This window comes from Cyrtonyx montezumae, unplaced genomic scaffold, assembly GCF_038088225.1.
Source record: "Cyrtonyx montezumae isolate F1298 unplaced genomic scaffold, pur_monq_1.0 scaffold_4, whole genome shotgun sequence".
Classification (NCBI taxonomy): Eukaryota; Metazoa; Chordata; class Aves; order Galliformes; family Odontophoridae; genus Cyrtonyx; species Cyrtonyx montezumae.
In genome coordinates, this window is record NW_027072045.1 from 6,345,424 (window position 1) to 6,364,588 (window position 19,165).

The following is a 19,165-nucleotide window of genomic DNA, read 5'->3' on the forward strand; positions in this document are numbered from 1 at the left end:
ACTGTAGAAAAATCAGTGCAGAACAGTTACTCATCTTACTTAGGTGGGAAAAATATTGTACATTCCTGAATGAAGAGGGTTCCATACTTAATGGAATTTCTTCTCCAATTCCCATTGAAACAGTATAGTCTGTTGTCAAGTGATGAACTGCTTTCAGTATGTCATAGGTTGTGGGAGAAGAGAATATGTTTTATGATACAACCAGAAAACAAATGCTAAGTAGTGGACTGGTTTACAGTAACTGGAAACATCTACTGGTCAGTAGATTTGTAAATTATTCTGGTCAACCGTCCCGCATTACTAGAGTTGAGCTGTTTCAGAGAGGCTATTAGAGAGCTGCATTGTCAAGTTATAAACTAAATAGCCACAGCTGTTTAATACAGTTTATTTATTGATGCTGATAGCAGTCTTCCTCTCAAATAAGACCACATCATTATCTTAATAAGAGAATGCTCCCTCTGATAAACAGTACATAGAGAATGGAGTTTGTAATATGGGAACTTGGCTGTATGCGTAGCAGATGATGTGCTGTCCATTCATGAACAGAGGAATCTAAGGATAGATAGCTGTTAATTTAAGGGAGGCTGAACACACAGAAAAAGAGAAAAGACAAACAAAAAACTCCCTCCCCCTGCTTTTAAATTAACGAAAATCAATTTTAATGTAAAATAAAGGCAGATACAAACCATGGTTTAACCAGACGAGGAACACAAAAGGCAATCCTGAGAGAGCCTGAGTAAAATTGTTTTACAGTACTCAAAGTCTAACTTCTGTGACACTTCGTAAGATGTGTCACACATTATACACTTGTTTGAAGACTTTTTTCTGTGATAGTTTCTGGAAAACAGGAAGAATTGAACTATAGAAAATCAAATTGAATGAGTTCACTGTGTTCTTTACAGAGAAGCTTTTAAACATTGCACTGTTTTTGTTTCTGAAGTTCATCAGGCATAATAAAACTAATGGATGAAGCAGAAAAAAGTTACATTCCTCCAACAGGAATTTGAAAATGATCATGAGTCAGTAATACAAAATTTCCATGACTGATATTCTGCTATTGATGCAGAACAACAGCTGCATCTTCATACAACTCAATCAGGGGCTCCAAAAGGAACTCTTAAAAACCCTTTGTTTTCAAAAATGAGACTTCAAAACATTTCTTCTCTTTGTGTTGTTACACAGACTGACAATCAAAAGATTTGAAGGTAGGACTGACATCTAGAGGAAAACATAATTTAATAGATTTTTGTGCAGAACTCATGGGTGGGCAAAATAAAATGTTTTCCTAGAAAGATGCAATTATATTCTTATTTCTCCATATTCCCATCTTTTACTTAACCGACAGCTGGAGTTAAAGATTAATTTAGCTCCTGAATGCATAGCAGTTTGCAGCTTTCAATAAATTAATGATAATTCCTATACCCTGAAAAGATCTTTCTTGTGCTAACACTGTGTCTTTAAATTCTTTCATTGCTTATATTTATTCCTGGGCACTTGGAAATAATAGTTTCAAACAGATGGGAACAGAGTACACCTGCAATGTGGGGATGTTTGGCTTTGTATACAGTCTAACATGCTTACCTAAAGCTACAGCTAATCATCCTAAATTACACCTTTATAAATATCAAGCACTTCAAATATGTAGTGAGAATGGCATACCATTTGCAGAATTTCGACTTCTGTTCGAAGAGTCTCATAGATGCTTTCCCAGTCATCATCTTTGGAATTTTCCAATTCTTTCTTAAGCCTGTGTTCAAAGAAATTTATTTTTTTTTAATAGCAGAGAGTTGCTGCTTGGATTATTTTGTTCACTTTTGGTCCCAATAATCAATTTGACTAATGTGAGAAAACACTCATTGATTTTTTGCATGATCAGGATTTAAGTTTGCTAGTTTTTGTAATTTGCAAAGTGCAGCTCTCACATGTTATCACTGGATTTCATTCACCACTGCCAGCTATGGTGACAATGTGGGGAACTTCAGAATATGACACTTTGGGTTTTGAAAAGGTGTATCTTGACTATGTGCCCGTTGAGATGAATATATAGAGTATGCTGTTACAAACCATGAAAGATTTATGACCTCATAAATTATCATTTTCCTTATTTAAACTTGTGAGTATGAGTGTCGATACTTGGGAAACACCATATGGTGTTGTTCTTATTTACTTGAGCATCCACATGTTGATGCCAGTGAAGAAGCACTGGATTAGCTGAGCCCTCTGCCTGACCCAGTGTGGCAGTTCTTGTGCAGCCAATATTCCATACCCATCCACAGCATCCTTCTCTACATAAAGACTACTTTTAATGTACTGATTTTTCCTATTGAAAAGAACACAGGCTTTTCCCCCATTCTTTCAGGCCTATATGATTGCCCCAGTAAAAATTTTTTGTTAACAATATTAACTGAAATTGTTTTTAATTAAAAACATTCATAGTTTCCTAACTGGCTAAAATCTATTAAGAAATCAAACAGTATGGAGCAAGTTAGAAAAGCAGAGCTTTTTCTTGTCTGCTTCAGGCATGAAATAGTATTTACAAACAGCATCTAACTATTTTTACCGTCAGTATGGAAGCAGTTTATAAAAACAAGCAGCAACAGGATGCTCAGTTGCTGCAGCTACTGAGCCACTGCAGCTCTTCTCAAATATCTTCAGAGAACAGAAAGAGGCAGAAGACTTGACTTATCTAACACTGCCTACAAACCTGGGTCACAAATCCATTTTTTCAAAATCCAGAAAAATGAAGTTTATCTGGGAGGAAAAAAAGACCTTTATAGAAGAAGAGATTCCAAGGGGAACATTAGTGTTTAAGAAATCTGTAGGTCATTTGTCATTCTTAAAAGTAGGCACCTAAACTTTGCTCAGCAGTGACTACATTGGTTTAGATTATTGCTCAGCAGGTCAAGAAAAATCTCTGCCAGAGCTTTTAGAAGTCTGATTGATGTTACATCAAGTCTTTCCGTGACTGCTGGAAGGGAAGCATCACAAGAGAGCTGAAGCTGCTTACTCTTCATACAGTTTCAAGGGTCACACAGGCAGACCGAAAAAAGGAGGAAAGGTGTTTGCTTTGGTTCTCATTAAATAGCTAATCTAATGCATCAAAGCAGAACTCTGTTTCTACTGAGGATGAAAGAAGAGGTAGCAACTTTTTATTGTCTCTTATAGTATATAAAAGAAAAAAATCTCACCCTATTGTATAAATGATGGCCGCCTTCTCCTCTCCTACTGCAGATAGACTTGGTTTTCTACACAAGAAAATGTGTGTTTGATATGTAAATGGCTTTGGTAATAGTAAAAGGTATAGCACAGTGTGAGAGAAATATCTTAGTCTCCATGTGGTATTAGAATGGGAGCACAGGACTGAGCATCAAGTTTCTTTTGTTGTTTCTCTAGAAAACATAAATATCTTACCATCTTTATAGAAGCAGCAGCAATCCTGTGTGCATATTACAAAGCAGGAAAAGCCTTTTCTTTTGGAAATATTTCTTCTGTATTCATAACACATACAAGTGTTTGAACAAAAGGAAATTCTGAACTCTGAGAAATTAAATACTCATGGTACTGTAGTACAGTGCTAGTTTACAGGCCGTTTCATGGAGAAAAGCTCAATTCAAGGTCTAAGTTCAGCGTTTGATGTTGATTAATTCAGGTTAACTTCAGTACCTTCCCTTCTTGTTTTTTGTTTTTTTTTCCCTCCGTGCTTTCTGCTAGCAGGATAGTAGAACCTCCATTTAAGAGAAACAAAAAGAAAAACAAAAGCCCTACTTTGCTGAATTTCCTATAAGGAAAGTCATATTCTGTTTGAATATTTCAATGTTGCAGCACTGGTGCAGAGCCCATATAGTGTCTGCCAGCTAAGAGTGATACCCATACGGTTTGGTTTACAGTAAGGACAGAATAAGTGGAAGATAAACAGTAACAGGTGCTTATGTGTGTCTTTGAAAATGTGCTAATGTGCTTTGAAAAGGTAAAGGTTTGCATATGGATTTTTAAATTTTATTTAAAATATTTTAGAAAAAACTTTTATATACAGTGACAGCACAGCTCCTTGTAAAGCATTGGGTAGCAATGATAAAAGTCATTTATTCAAACGTGGTGTTTAATTTTTACATTAATCAATTGATTCTGCATTCAGGTCTTCCTTTTTTTTTTTTTTTCTTATTTAGAAGCTAGATAATTACAGTATGTGCCAGGAATATTATATTCACAAAACAAGGGCTGTCTGTTATGTTACAGTCTACACAATTAATGCATTGGAGACGCCTGAGTTACTGAATAAATGATGAAGTTTTACCAGAAGGAATGTGAGACAATGGAACTATTCAAAATAATGCTTAACCTGGAAGGAGACTTAGCTTTTTTCATTTTACATTTAAGATAAGCAGAATATTCATATTCATCTTTTCACTATCAGATTGAATGTGCAAACCAATTATTCATGGAACTATACCGTCTAGATGTAGGGCAGCTTTTCTGTCACCTTCAGAAATGGAAAGAGATGTACCTTGTGCCAGAACAAGGATTGATGTGACAATTATACCCTCCTAACAACTATGATAAAAAGCAAATCTATTAAAAAAAACCCAAAAAGATATTTTAGTTTTTGGCCTTACATGTCCTTTCCTTTAATTTTTAGCATTTTGATCTTTTAGATGACCATCTAATACACTTAAAAAAAAAAAAAAGTGATTGCACTGAATTAACGCTGGATTTTTAAATTACTGAATTTCAATGGGCTCCAATGTAATGTAATGGGCTCCAATGAAACGCTGGGCCGGAAGTGCCTTATTTGTGAGAGGAAGTTTGAAAAAGCCTATTTTAGATAAATGGCAATAATAAAACCCAGCCTTAAATCAAGTAGGTAGGACAATAGCATCTGAATGTTTTTTGAATGCTAGCTTGCCCAAGGCTGACCTCAGCTATCAGTGGCCCATTTTCCATTACTCTGGGATACTAGAAGTGACAAAGAGATGAAGATGGAGATCACTGAAGATGATCGATTTTGCAGCTGTGAAATGAGCACATCTATTAAATATCATTGGCATTTGTGGTTGATATGCACTCTACTTGAATTTTAGCTGTATATGCAGAAGGCAAATAGGAAAAATAATTGTGAAATCAATAGATGTTGGTATTATGAATTGAAGTGTGATGAAAAAAATGTTACTGTCAGTCAGATCGGTCTGAAAATCACCCACAGGCTTGTAATACTGGATCAAGACTCAGTAGCCCAAACCTACAATCTAAAAATAATTTTATGTAAAGAGGTCTCAAAGAAGAAATACTTTGTTCAGAGAGGTGGATGAATATACCTTTTAGAGGCTTTTTTGTCTAAGTGGAGGACGAAGACCTGACCTGGTTATTGTTGGAACTGTAAAAAGAACAGACTGTTTCTCAGTTATATTTTAATGAGACAAGAAAAAATCTTCTTGCTCTTTCTTTCTGCCTCCAACTTGCATAAGATTGCCATTCCATTTTTTAACCGTAAGTACAAGGGAAAACATTAGAGTATTATAAATCAAATTGCTTGATGCTGGTAAAGAGAGAATAGGATTTATTACACAAAAATGAAAGATCTCTAAGAAGTTATATATAAGCCCAAGAGTATGCATGTGGATTTTTCTGAATTTTATCAGAAAGGTCAGGAGAAACATTTATCAAGCTTTTAAGATTTTATTTAAGCTGAAGAAAAGAACGAAAGACTGGCTTACAGTCACAGCTAATGTGGTGGGGCCGCTCGTCTCAGTTCAGCACTGGGACTAGATTAATGTGTATTTTGGAGCAAATAAGCAAGAACAAGGTTTTGCTGGGTATCTACAATTTGCTGACACAACTAGACAGAAAATGCTATTGATACAACCGAAGAAGTCAATGAATTTCAGACTATTATTAATTAACTGGGGAAGGGAGAAAATGAGTCCTAAATGGAATTTAGTATCTCAAAACACAAACTCAAGCACTTGAGTTGAACAAATAAGTTATAAAAGTACTTGCTTGATGGATCAGAAATAGAATTAAAATTAAGATGTAGTACATATAATAAATGCTAGCAAGAAGATGTAACAAAGGCAATCAGTATACTAGGCTATGAAACAACTGGAATTAAATGTAAATGAAAATAAATAGAAGAACACTATAAAAGTAGAAATCTGGTGGTTTCATTGGAAGAGCTTTAAGGAATATATTATTATTGTAACTCATTAAACATGGAAAGTTTACAACACATGAAATTAGGCTGCACATTTAGAATAAGATCTTTTGCACGGACAGCAAACCAAGGGTATATGGACTGCTTAGCATTGGAACAGACTATAAGGAGAGGTTATAGCAGAAAAAAAAACCTGATAAACATCAAAACTGAAATGATTATCCTGAGGTCAATAAGATTCCTATTGAAAGGCATGGAAAAGAAATATGCGTCAAGGATCCTTCTAGTTCAAATATCTTGACTTTTGTACTGTACATGTAAAATTAGATTTTAGTCTAGGTGGATTAGTACAGCTATCCTGTTGCTGGAATTATTATTACTGGGGCTGCTTTGTTTTAAGAGGAATGTAGTGTTTTCTTAGAGCTAGAGAGCATGAAGACATGTCCTTATTTTTCTTTCCAATATCGGCTCTCCATTCCCCCTCACCTTCCAGGCTGAGTGCATCTTGAAAAACAGGTGAAAGTTGGAAAATGGAGTTCTCACAATCAGCAATGTCAAAAATGTCCTAATCTTTTTTCTTTGTTTACGGTTTTTTTTTGTGTTTGTTGGAAATCATTCTGGCTTTATCTTTTCCAAGGCTTATTTATTTTAGGTGAGTTCTATTAATGCTCAGACCTTTCCCCATGTCCTGCATTTCAATCCTTACATATGCATGAGTCCATGACCTAGTGATGTATGTAAAGACATTCCTCCTCTTTTTGCTCTGCAAGGACTAGAGTTCTTTCCTTTTCCTAGAACACATTCTATTCCAAAGGCATTATTGAAAAATTTGGTTATGATCAGTGGTGACTGTAGTTACCTTCTTCCAGCTCTATTTTTTTTCAGTCCTATTACTGTTGCTCCTATTAGTCATTTCCTTGCTCAAAATTTTTAATATGAATTCTTCAGCTTAATTAATAGCGGGATATCAAATACTTTACTAACATCTAGATGGATGACATTGCATTTTTTTGCCTAACTAATTGCTGTCCTGTGAAAGAAAGATATCATTAGTCAAATTTGATCTATTTTTTGTAAATCCATACTGCAATTTATAATTGAAGCATTTTTAACATAATTCAAGCTATAATAGTTTCACTGGACACTGCTATTAAAAGGAAAAGCTTAAAAAAATCAATGAGAAGATTGTCATTAAAAAACTCATTTTAAGCCACATATATTACTCCAGAGATTGATATCTCCTGATTATAAATTTAGCATAAAGTTTAATTGCAAAATGTTTTCTCAAAACCTCCAGAAACTGGCCCTAGGCAGTCCATTCAGAATAGATATTCAAGTTTCAAAGAATAGTCTCCCTTTATACTGCTGTGAAAATTTTAAGTAGATCGTGTCTGCTCTTAGTCTAAATAAACTTTAAAAGTATTTCTTGGTTGCCTTACATAAGGAAGCATCTTATTCTGAAATTAAAATGAGAAAGAAGAAAAAATGCAGTAATTACAGTGAATATAATAGTTAAATGCCATCATTAGGAATTTGCTCTTAAAGGCTCTGCTTGATTCTGTGTTATACCATTTAAGTGATGCTACTTGCTACCAGCTTAGGAAATGGGACTCAAGAGAGCTGCTGCCAAAGTTTTCTCTTGCTTTTCTGTATGTGGGGTTGACACTGGCAGAGCAAATGATTAAAATAAGGCTTTTGATTTTCATTGCATGCTTTTCCTGAAAAAGAACACTTTTCTTGAAGATATCTCTGAATGATGTGTCCATCCCAGGAGACATATGACTTTTAGGGAGCCTACACTGAGGAGGAGGTTAAAGTGTCTTGAAGAGAGAGAGCAAGAAACAGAAATTTGTATGTCTTTGTATTTTTGATCTATTACTTTGTTTGTGGTACTTTACATACTTTATGTTCAGGTCAGTAAGAAAGCACATTGTGCTGTCAAGAACTGCACAAAGAATGCTGACAACCACGAAAAATTCAGCATCTGAGATTAACAATGGAGGTGTAATCACCAACAAAATCCTCAAAACTTCCTGAGTGAAAATTATGTACTGCATAAAATGAATTGAAATGACAAATTATTTTTGGTTTACGTATTGTTAACTGGAACAGGCTTTAATTACATTATTATTTTCTCAAGTATTGAGAAGATTCAGGTTGTTAAAATCTTGAATATTTATTGCTTTTTAAATTTTTATGATTGGCTTAAAGTATCTTATTTTTCTAGTCTTCTTTCCTCTCTCTCATTAGCTTTGCAGAAATGAGCAGTAAGCAAAATAGCAGAATTTCAATGTTTTGTATTTTCTTTTCATGCTCAGTAACATTTTAGAACTTTTATGAAAAGAAGAATGGAAAAGATTTTAAAGAATATGAAGTCTCATTCATTTCAATTCAGTAATAAATTAAGCAACACCAGAATGTAGTTCAGAACTAGAAAAAACCTAATGCTGAAGATTACCCTAGGAAAATTTGACATGCCCTATGAAATCATCATTTCTGATTGAAAAAAATAAAAACACCATTTTTAATGCTGCACATACAAGCATATCTATACAGCAGTCAGTATATTCCACAGACATGCTTGGAATATAACTGCAAGTCAAAGGTTTGGTGTGTAATTAATAATAAAATAAATTGAAAAATAAACTGAAGAGCAACAGTCTAAACAAGTATACAAAAGTGAGCAATCCCCTGAAATGAAAAGCACATGCAAGATGCTGCTTCTCTTGTATTTGTGGGCAGTTCCATCTTTCAAGGAAGGAGTGGAAGAGTCAGAGTTGAAATAAGTCATTTTGGGGCACGTTAAACAGCAACAACAATGAATATAAAAACAGCAATCAAACTACTGAAGGATGTGGAACATTCCTAGTTGTGCCAGGAATTAATTTAGGTACAGAATATACTTTAATCACCTGTTATGTATGACTACTTTACACAAAGCAGTACAAGTGAAATTTTGATGATAGGCGGATTGTAGCATAGAAATCAGGTAGCATGTTTTATGCCTTTGGAAGTACTGTTGACAGAAGTTTTCCCTGCCTAACAAGAACTTGGAGCACTCTCAAGGATATCAAGGAGCATTACTGACTTGAGATTTGGAGTTGCTGGTAGATTTGGTTCCCTTAACATAGCTGCAGTCATTCAGTGATCCTTGCCCTAATTACTTTTACTCTGTCTTGGTGTGAAGTTTACCCCTGCCATATTCTAGAATCATTACTGGTCATATGACACCTCCCAGCTTACATCATGAGAGAATAAAATCATGTCTCTGGCAGCATTTTGGCAGGAAACATTCCCTCCAGGCAAGGGCTCAAGAGGAAGACTACTAAAGCGTTGCATTTTAAAAGTATGATTTTCACTACTGCTGTATTTCATAAAAACCACAATATATAATACAATAACTTATTACTCATGTAAACCATGATATATTTTTTCATTAAGAATCGTTGATAATCATTAAGGTTGGAAAAGACCTCTACGATTGTCAAGTCCAACTGTTGACCCATATCCTCCATGCCCACTAAATTGTTTCCCTAAATACCATATGTGCACATTTCTTGGACCCTGCCAGGGACAATAACCAGCACATCCCTGGGCAGCATGTTCTAGTTCCTGACCACTGTTTTTTCGCCACATATGCAAATTTTATTTAGTGTTTAGTTCTCATCCATAGCTACAACTGTGCTCAACACTCAGATGTTGCTTAGCTTTATTCAGTATTGTATGTGCATCAGAACAAACCCGTAATTGCAGTACCAATAGTTGGAATTAACAGCGTGTGCTTCTTGTGACCTTCTGTAATTCTGTGGTGGAATTGTGAGAAATTTTATGAAACTGCAGATATGGTATAGGGCATTTTTCTCAGATCAAAGATAAATTGCTGTAATTTGAATTAGCTGGCTGCACTCTCCAGTTGAAATACAATTTACTTTAAGATATATACTTAATTGTAATGAAGTTTCTTGCCTTGCCAGCTACTTTTGATATTGATTTTTAAGCTGAGACTAGGTATGTGATACTGTAACAGACTAACAGGGTAGCCTGGGAGCTACATATATTAGGTTATTGATGCTGTCTGTCTCTCACGGTTGTTCTAAGGAAGCATTAAACACATTGGTATTTTGATCATTTAAAAAGTGGTGTGGTTCCCTACTCTGTAAAATAGAGAAAAATTAAATTTTGTGCTTATTTATCAGAAAGAAAAAAAAAAGATGTATTTTTGACATTGTTTGTCGTATGTCAAAGAATTTTTCTCTGGATGATGTATACTAAGTGCGATGTTCAGTAAAAACAAAAAATATTTTCCTGCAACAGATTCCATGGAGAGGGGGGGACTTCAGTTAAAGAAAACACTTGTCTAATTAGGCTACAAAATGTTACTTCTCAAGCACAGTGGGCACAATCAATAGTGTATCTAACTGTATTAATTAGAACTTTGGCTGCAGAAGATCCTTCAAAAGAGCCAAAGATGCGCATAACCTGTTAGGAGGGCTTCCTTGTTTGCCCTGGGTCCTGGGGTTCACTCCAGTTTGTCTTGACAGTGCTACAAAAATGCTCCTGTTCTCTCAGGTTCCCTTGATGAGGGCAACCAGAGGGGTGGACAGTACAGTTCACTCACAAATCTGCTGCAGAGAGACTATTGGCACTGACTGAACAAGCATGTGCTCTGCTGCAGTAGTAACAGTAGTAGCACTTTAATTAGATCTTGCACAGCATGCAGGTATCAAATAATGCCAGGTTATTCTGACCATAATATGAGGCATTTTATGAAGTGAAAAAATCTCATCATCCCTCTTGCTTTGGTTGTAAATTTGTATCTTTCACCTATGTGAAACAAAAGTATAATTCCTCAGAGAACTAGGAAGAAAGGCTTGTATTGGTTGGAGCGACTTTGCTGGGATCTCATAGTGAATCAGTGGCAGAGCTGGGGTTTCTAAGTACTCTAATGTCTGCTACTTCTGTAACTTGTACATAGGAAACCCGTTACAGAAAACTAATTATGGCAATTTGAATATTAAGTGGCATTACAGCAGTAAACTACTCCAAGGGAAATGTGTTATTTAGAAAGAAGTTGACAACCTCATGTATCACAAAACCTAACATATCATGATGGAATGAATAATGTAGAGGAGTGAATTATAACAGGCTGTCTTACAACTGCAACAGAATTGCAACTCTTATTGTTATTTACATTGTCCTTTGTGTATATGTTGAATGCAAAGTTTTTGCCACTGTATGCAGAATTGTGAGCTAATTAATTTTTATGTTGAAGGAATTTTGGCCATGTCTCCACACTATGTAAGAGGTCGAAGAGAGTTAGTAATGGGGCTGATATATCATTTTCTTTCAGAAACTGGTATTCAGCAAAATATGGTCCTTTAACAAATCATTCAGAAAAATTCCCAGTGTTCCCTGCAACTTTTCGTTTGTCCATTGAAAGATTTCAGGGGAGAAGAAACCTTGCATTTATTTATTCTTGGAGAGAACTTAAGAAATGAATAGGAAAGAAGTGTGATGTTAACAAAAGCTTTTTTTTCCCCCCTAATATTTTGTTAGAGAAAAATTTGGGCCAACTCTTTTCTAGGAGTTTCTCTGCACTGAACATTACATTCTTTTGTGTATGGTGAAAATGCAAATGTCAAATTGGAGCAAACACAACAAATGAGTCATCAGGTCAGTTCCTAGAAAGCAGTATTCACTGTAAAGAGAGGGCGTGAAAGGTCTTCTGTCTTATTTAAATCTTCAAAATGTTGTTCTAAACTAGCTTAATTAGAAGTCAGACTAGAACTGATGGTAGGGACAGCAGATCTGTATTTAATAAGTTCTATATAGAAGACGCAGCTGAGCTCAAGAGATTATTGTGATCCACCCATTCTATTATCATCATACTCTTACCTTAAGCATTCTGGATTGGTCTGAGGTTTTTCTGTCACTTGGACTTTTTCTGCTTCTAAATCTTTTGTTGTTCCCTCAGCCTCCTTGATTAATTTCTCCAGGTCTAAAAAATAATAATGACCTTATAAATATATATTAATCATCCATATTCAAAGGGGGATTTGCATTCTTTAAATTTAGCTAACATTTGTCTCAACCTTCCCAACCTTGCATTTGGACTTCTTTTTAAATGCTTTGCCTTTCATATAATAATGCACAAATGTCAGTAGGAAACAGCTAAGATGTTTACATCTCAGAGGTGTATCACCACAGCCATATCTGTCTGTACCAGCCTGTCATACTGCCTGTCAAACGCTTAAATTGTAGTAACATTTTTAATAACAAGTTAATGGTATTTTAAACAAGATTTACATTGATTTAAGGTCACTTTGAAACACTTAATTCTCTATTTTAAGTAAATATTTTAGTAGCAATAGTGGAATTTCATTTTTCGTATTCATAGGATGTAATTCAGCAAATCTGTACGTCTTGGTATCAGAGGCATTCAACATAAAATTTAATGAAGTCCACAATATTTGTTATACTCATTCTAAAATGAATAAATTATATAAATATATATAATAAATAATAAGTACATAAAATTATATAGAATATATGAATTATATAAAATATATAAATTCTGACATAAGGTAAAATAAAATCTTATTTCTATGGCTTTATTTTTTTTTTTGCTGAAAAAAATAACTTGGCAGAAAGGATTTTTTGGAATCATTTGGAATCAAGGCAGAAATAGCACACCTTTGAGTTCACTTTCAAGAGCAAATAATTCCTGCTTTAATTCATTCTTCTGCATCTGGAGTGCATTAAACCGAACATTCTTATGTTCCATTGTGTCCATTTCTAAGGAAATAAACAATTATATTTAAATCAAAAGGCATTGTAGTTTAAGTCTCCATGATACAGTTTTAAATATTCTTGACTACTTTTACCCTTCTTCTCATTTGGTGACAAATTACCAGAAATATAACTAAAAGAAGCTGAGTTAAAGCCAGTTCACTGGAAATTATATGTCATGTAATTTATTCCTAATTATGAATTATTTTTAGTGTTTCTAAGGTGTTTGACATATCTTGTTGATTGAGCATGCCAGGAATTGCAGATGTTTGCTTTAGAGTTACTTAAGTAATATGATGACTTTCCTTCATATAGAAGTCTTTAAACATTTAAAGACTAATACTCATCTTCCAGCACTCTTCCTCCATAGGTTAAAAAATTCTGATTCATTCAGCTTTTTCCTTCTTTCTCCTCCAGGTCTCATCATTCTCACTGTTCCCATGAGGATTGTATCTAGCTAGTCCAAACTTTTTCTTGAAATGCAACATCCATCTTAGCACCAGTTAAGAATTTAGCTGCCCTACATTTATATGGATTAATGAAGGATTATTTTGCATATCTTATATCCTCCAATAATGAAGGATTATTTTGCATATCTTAGAGGTTAGAATTATGTTTATATGTCTTAGTATAGTGCTGGTATTCTGATGTTGACTCATGTTCAGCTTGTGATCCATGATAACTCCTATGTCCTTGCAGAAGGATTGCTTCTCAGTCTAACTCATTTCTGGGAGATCTCATATTCTCTGTCTTAACATAAATAAACTCAGATGGAAATGTCTGAAAAGGTTGGAGAGTAGAAGTGGCTTTAATAATCTTTATGCAATGTGGTATGCCACCAATGTGGTATGCCACTCTTTCAGTTTTGTGGTAAGAAGTGGTTTCAGACAGCAGGAGAATGGGGTTAAAATTATTGTTTAGCAGAGTTACATATTACTGATTTTCATTCTCCAGTAACATAAGATAATTTAATGTAAGATTTACCATTTTTTAACATAGCAGCTTCATTCTCTAAATCATTTATTTCAGTCTTGACTTTTTTCTTAATCAGAAGTTCTCTATTGCTTGTTAGTCCATACTCATTGTTAAACTCTGTTACTTCCCTAGTAAAATTATCTTCCTCTTCAGTCATTTTTCTCTTTGCACCTGTCTGAAAAAAAAAAAAAAAAAAAGGAAATGGAAAATTGAATGTTTAAGTGGAAAAAATGAAGTTTTTTTTTAAGCAAGGCAGACTGAAAGATAGTTGTTGCTTATGCTTACAATTTATATATGTTGTGTATTAACTTCTTCTGACCTGGGAGAACATGAGAATGGCCTACAGCTTTACCATTTTGTCTGCTGTTTAAACTTTTGTCCTTGTAAAGCAAAGGGTATATTCTTCCTTTAAAAAAATTTAAATTCACTATGTCAAGTTATATACTTGTGTAATTGGTTTAAAGTTCACCTCATTATCAAAATTACCATTAAGTTCTATTTAAAATCCATAGCATACTGTGGCCACTACTTTTTAGGCTGTTGTTAAATAAAGTTGTAGTTTACTCTGTGCAAAAGGCAGACTTGCTTTATTTCCTTTGGTAACTTTTAAGTCAGCTATGGTTGATAAGGAGCCACCCCAAAGAAAAGGGTGAGAATAAATTACCGTAAAAATGCTGACTAAATTAAATTAGAAGAAATAACTTTATATACAGGAAGAAAGAAAAAATTATCTATATTTCAAATTTTTACAATTAAAATTACGGTTTATATTTCCTCAGAGGATAGAAATTTATCCTTTCAACTAAATAACTTTCCTATGACATTTATCCTACTTTTTCTTTCTTCCTTCCTATATTTAAGACAGGGAGTATTTTGAATGTTGAAGTAATATTACTGAATTAAAGTAAGGATTTAATGGTAATACTGGCGATTCATACTAAATGTTAAAAATTCAGATCTGCTGATTTGAAGTATGAATACATGTGCAGAGAAGACTACTCTAGTGGGACCTTACTTAAAGACTCAGGGATACACCATGAAGAAAGCGGATGGCAATATCCAGGTTAGCATGGAACTGAAAATGTTACTGTCTGTATATGTTGCAGTATCTAATTTTCAAAATGGGGATAAATGGTTTTGGTCTAAAAGAGATTATGTGGAATGTCAGGATTCCTGAAATGTGGTGCTGGCCTTCCTGAGATTTTCCTCTGATACTTCTCAGTTTATTTTACTGTGGTTGAGACAGTCTGATTGAAGGTGAGATTCTTCTACTTTCCTTTTGGAAAGGAAATATCATGTTACGATTGGAACTGGAAACATACCAAGTTTTTGAGAAGAATGCTTTTCTGGTTATTGAGTTCATCTTTGTGTTTCTCTAAGCTATCTTCATGTTTCTTCAAAATTTCTAAGAAGAACATTTTTTCAGACAGCTGCTGAACCTTCCAAAACAAAAAGTTATGAAATAAGGTTATTGCTTTTCTGTAACACAGCTGGCATAGCTGCAGCTGCTGCTGTTGGACTAGAAAAAGCATAGCAGCTCTCCCAGCCACTTTCACCCCAAATCTTCCAGTTTGCTACTAAGCTTTGGGAAAGTATCCCCTCTCCAAAAGCCAGGTTTGCTGCTGATCAGTCTGTCTGAAATGATATTTTTAAATCTATGCAATTCATATAAAATAATCTCAGGTTAAAAGCAGGAAAGATATTGATCACACAGAATCTTTTAACCAACCTTAATACAGTGGCCTACATCTCACTGCATATAGGTTGTCTCATGTCAAACCACACAACGTCAGAGGGACAGAGGTCCAACATCATTGTTCTGACTGGGCATATGTGCTTAGCTCTGCAATGCTAGTGTTGCATAGGAGAAATGAGGAAGGTGCTTACATTTTTCTGAGGACAATTGCTGAAACTCTTTGTTGAAGAAGCGTGACAATAAAGGTAGTGGTAGAATTATGACAGCTCGGCCTTAAGCTTCCCCCAAACTTGTACTCTAGTTTTGAATATTGTTTTAAACATGTTTTTACACATTGCAACCAATAGTTTGTCTGATAGAAGAGTATGCTTTTCAATCACAGAAAGGAAAGTCAGCTAGCAGACCTTAGAGGCACAGGGTAAGTATCAGGAGGTAAACTGAATGGTCAAGGTGTTACGTAAGCTCGTGCGTGCAGAAACAGAAAAGATCAAATGGTAGTGATATTAAAGAGGTGAAAATCAGAAGATTTGAAAAGAATATAGATGATTTGGAGAGAGTACAAAGGAAATGTGATGATTTTGGAGAAGAGTACAAAGGAAAGCATCTGATGTCAAAAGGAGGAGGATAGTGGAGTCAAATGTGCTAAGACTGGAGTGAGACAATCAGACAGGAAGGGACCAGACTTCCTCATCCCTGATATGTCTGGCATGCTAAGCATCAAGGAGGTGCTTGCCTCAGCGATATTTACGTTGCATACTAATTCAAAGAGAGTAGATGGTCTTATACCTCTGTAATTATATTACTGAGCATAACTAACTGCAGTGTAGGTTCTCCATCTGTAGGATGCCTATTTAATCTATGCATTCGCAATATATTTTTTGGAAGAAATCGTTGAGGCATGAAAGGCAAAATGCAATAATTCAGGTTCTAATTACATGCTACCTGATTTTACTGAACAGAGAAAATAAATAGCATTTCCTGGGAACCTTTGATTGACCACGGGCAGTCTCTGTGAAATAGATGTCAAAACATGTTTGAACTCAGGCTCATCTGCTTGCTCAGGCATAAGCCCCTGTGCATGTTCATGCTAGCATATCAGTGCTTTTAAACTGCAGTTATTTGGTGTGGGACAAATTAAACAGCATTAGCTGAACAACATTATTTAATGCTATTTGAATTACATTAACTGTTGTAGACATATGTAAACTTAATTCCTGTACTGAAAAATAGATTACTTCTAATAATTTCAATATTTATGTAATCTTTAAACCTAAATACAGTCTGACTGCATTTTTCCATTCCACTTATTTTCTGTATCATGTCCTATTTATAAATGAATCAATGTCAGAATAAACAGGCAAGTAAAATATATTTTTGTGGACACCAGATAGAATATTAGGTGGCTAAGGCACTTAAGATTTAATTAGGAACAGTTCTTCAGCTCTTCCCATTAGTCATTTACAATAATAGCTCTACTCTAGGGATGCTCTATACCTTCCACATACATATTGATTGGAAATCACACCACATCAATAACAAATTAGCAGTATAAACATAAAATAGTGTTCATAAATAAATGTAGGAGCAATACTACAAAAGACTTTACCTAACAAACATCTCTCAGTTTTAATGTGTTGGCTAAATAAGTTGCTATGTTAGAGTTCTTTTGAGGCATGCAAACATGACTAACTGTTTTCAAGATTATAGCCTCATATTATAACAGTGAATATTTGTTTATTAATTTCTTTATCTGATCCTGTCATAGTAATGTTTATGCCTATGTGTATATTCATATATATAAATAAAATATCCCTTAAAAATGGCAGAAGAATCTGTTTTTGGAAGGATGACAATCATCCTCAAAACATTTATTTTTGCATCTGTGTGAGGTAATCCCCAAAAGGTTTTTGAAGATTTATTTAAATGCACAACAGTTCTAACTTCAAAGGAGATGCCACAAGCTTTCCTGTTGTGCATACGTGTTCCATCAGCACAGATACTTAAGCACACAGAGATGATAACCTGACTTCATTTTTCAGGCACAAGCAAATGGATTTTTATATCATTTGATACTAACAGGTATTAATAGCAAAAAAAGTTCTTGAAAATTCGACGGTTAATCTAAACCAATGTCCGCAGTTTGGTTAAACAGAAAGCACAACAAAATCTTAGAAGTATTGAATAGGTTCGGAAACTTTCTCCTGTCTAGAGTGTCCCTAGCAAAACTCTAAGGCCTGTTAAAATGGTGAGCCCAGGCTCACAGGAACAACTTTAGGATTTGACTCAAGATCTTGTGAAGTAAATACAGTGAATGTTTCTACGTATTGTCTGTGAAACAAATAAGGCCTTTAAGGCAGTGGGCAATTCAGGAATGATTTCCAAACCTCTAATAAACACATCCTTTAAAGGAAAAACTGCTGTAACAAGCTCCAAGACTGCTCATACTGAGCTGCTCACACCATCCCCAAACAGCCCACCAGTTCACTGCCTGCTTTTTTCTGGGGAGAAGCGTGGCTTTCCTGTGCCTTTGTGCTGTCTTTGTGCATTCATTTTTGGAAATCTTATCTGCAAAGTTCCCACCCTGAGGTGAGCAAGTCACTGAGCAGACCCAGTCAGCCTACAGGGTAGGATTTGGGAGGAAAGCCACAGACAGACCTTGGCACGCATGAAGCACACAGATTCACCGGCAGTGACCACTACAGAAATGCACAGTGTACGTTTTCTATACGTTGTCTAACTCAGTGGGTGAAGCATGTGCCTTGAAAGTGTTTATGAATTTATTCCCCAAAAGAACAATTCATATGCTCGTAAATATAATGTATTTCATTATTATATGTACTACAAATATTCCTCCTTACCTTAGTTTCTAATTTCATTTTTGCTGTGTTCAGCTCTTCTTTCAGTAGGTTAGTTTTTTCATGACATTTGTTTATGTCAAATTTAACTGCAAAGCAAGGAGAACCTGTGAGAGTGTATGGTCAGTGTGTAAACGTTATGTTCTTACAAAACAACAGCACTGGCAAGAAGTCTCAGGATGTCTGCCTGCCTAGCTTTTCCAGCAAAACTCCCCTCGTGATTACATAGCGGTGCCACTCCACTTTTGCTAGGATCCTTCAGAGTACGGAGCAGCCATTAACAGCAACCGACCCTGTGGGACATGCAAGATGGCGGCCGTGGGGCTGACCTTGTTGGATGAGGCGCCTCTTCTCCCCCACCTGCTTCTCTGTGAACTGAATTTGTTGGAACAAAGTATCCAGGTTCATCTCTGACTTGCGGGCAGGTCCCGGTGCGTGAGGGCTCACCGCCCCGTGCAGGGCTGGCTGCTTAAAGCCAGGGGATGCGCTGAGAGGAGGAGAGGGCTGGAGGTGCAGCCCTTCCCTCAGAGCTCTGCCCCACATGCTGCCAAGCCTTGGCTGTGCTCTCCAGCCCCAGCCTCCCCACAGGTGGCTGCTGCAAGGCTCTGGGGAGAAACCACACCATAGAGGGAAGCCACCTGGAAAGGTGACCACAGAAGTCACCCCAAAAGGCGTGACAGAGGACTGAGAAAGTGAGGGCTC

At 35.5% G+C, this 19,165-nt stretch overlaps 1 protein-coding gene across 1 annotated transcript; it reads right to left on the reverse strand.

The window, feature by feature from the left end:
- Nucleotides 1-792: 792 nt before the first annotated feature.
- On the reverse strand, nt 793-18,871 carry CCDC172 (coiled-coil domain containing 172). The gene is made up of 8 exons (XM_065746596.1): nt 18,793-18,871; nt 18,467-18,552; nt 15,235-15,351; nt 13,922-14,087; nt 12,842-12,943; nt 12,044-12,146; nt 1,660-1,747; nt 793-837 (listed from the first exon to the last, which is right to left on the reverse strand). Exons 1-8 carry the CDS (start codon nt 18,869-18,871, stop codon nt 793-795), a joined length of 786 nt encoding a protein of 261 aa, XP_065602668.1.
- Nucleotides 18,872-19,165: the final 294 nt, after the last annotated feature.

Bases quoted from the DNA above. Each gene is read 5' to 3' on its own strand.
- CCDC172 (XM_065746596.1), bottom strand. From the start codon at position 18,871: ATGAACCTGGATACTTTGTTCCAACAAATTCAGTTCACAGAGAAGCAG. The intron at 15,352-18,466 runs GTAAGGAGGAAT...TTGTTTTGGAAG, and splicing joins AAATGAAATTAGAAACTAAG to GTTCAGCAGCTGTCTGAAAA. The intron at 12,147-12,841 runs GTGTGCTATTTC...ATTATTTTTTAG, and splicing joins TCTTGAAAGTGAACTCAAAG to ACCTGGAGAAATTAATCAAG.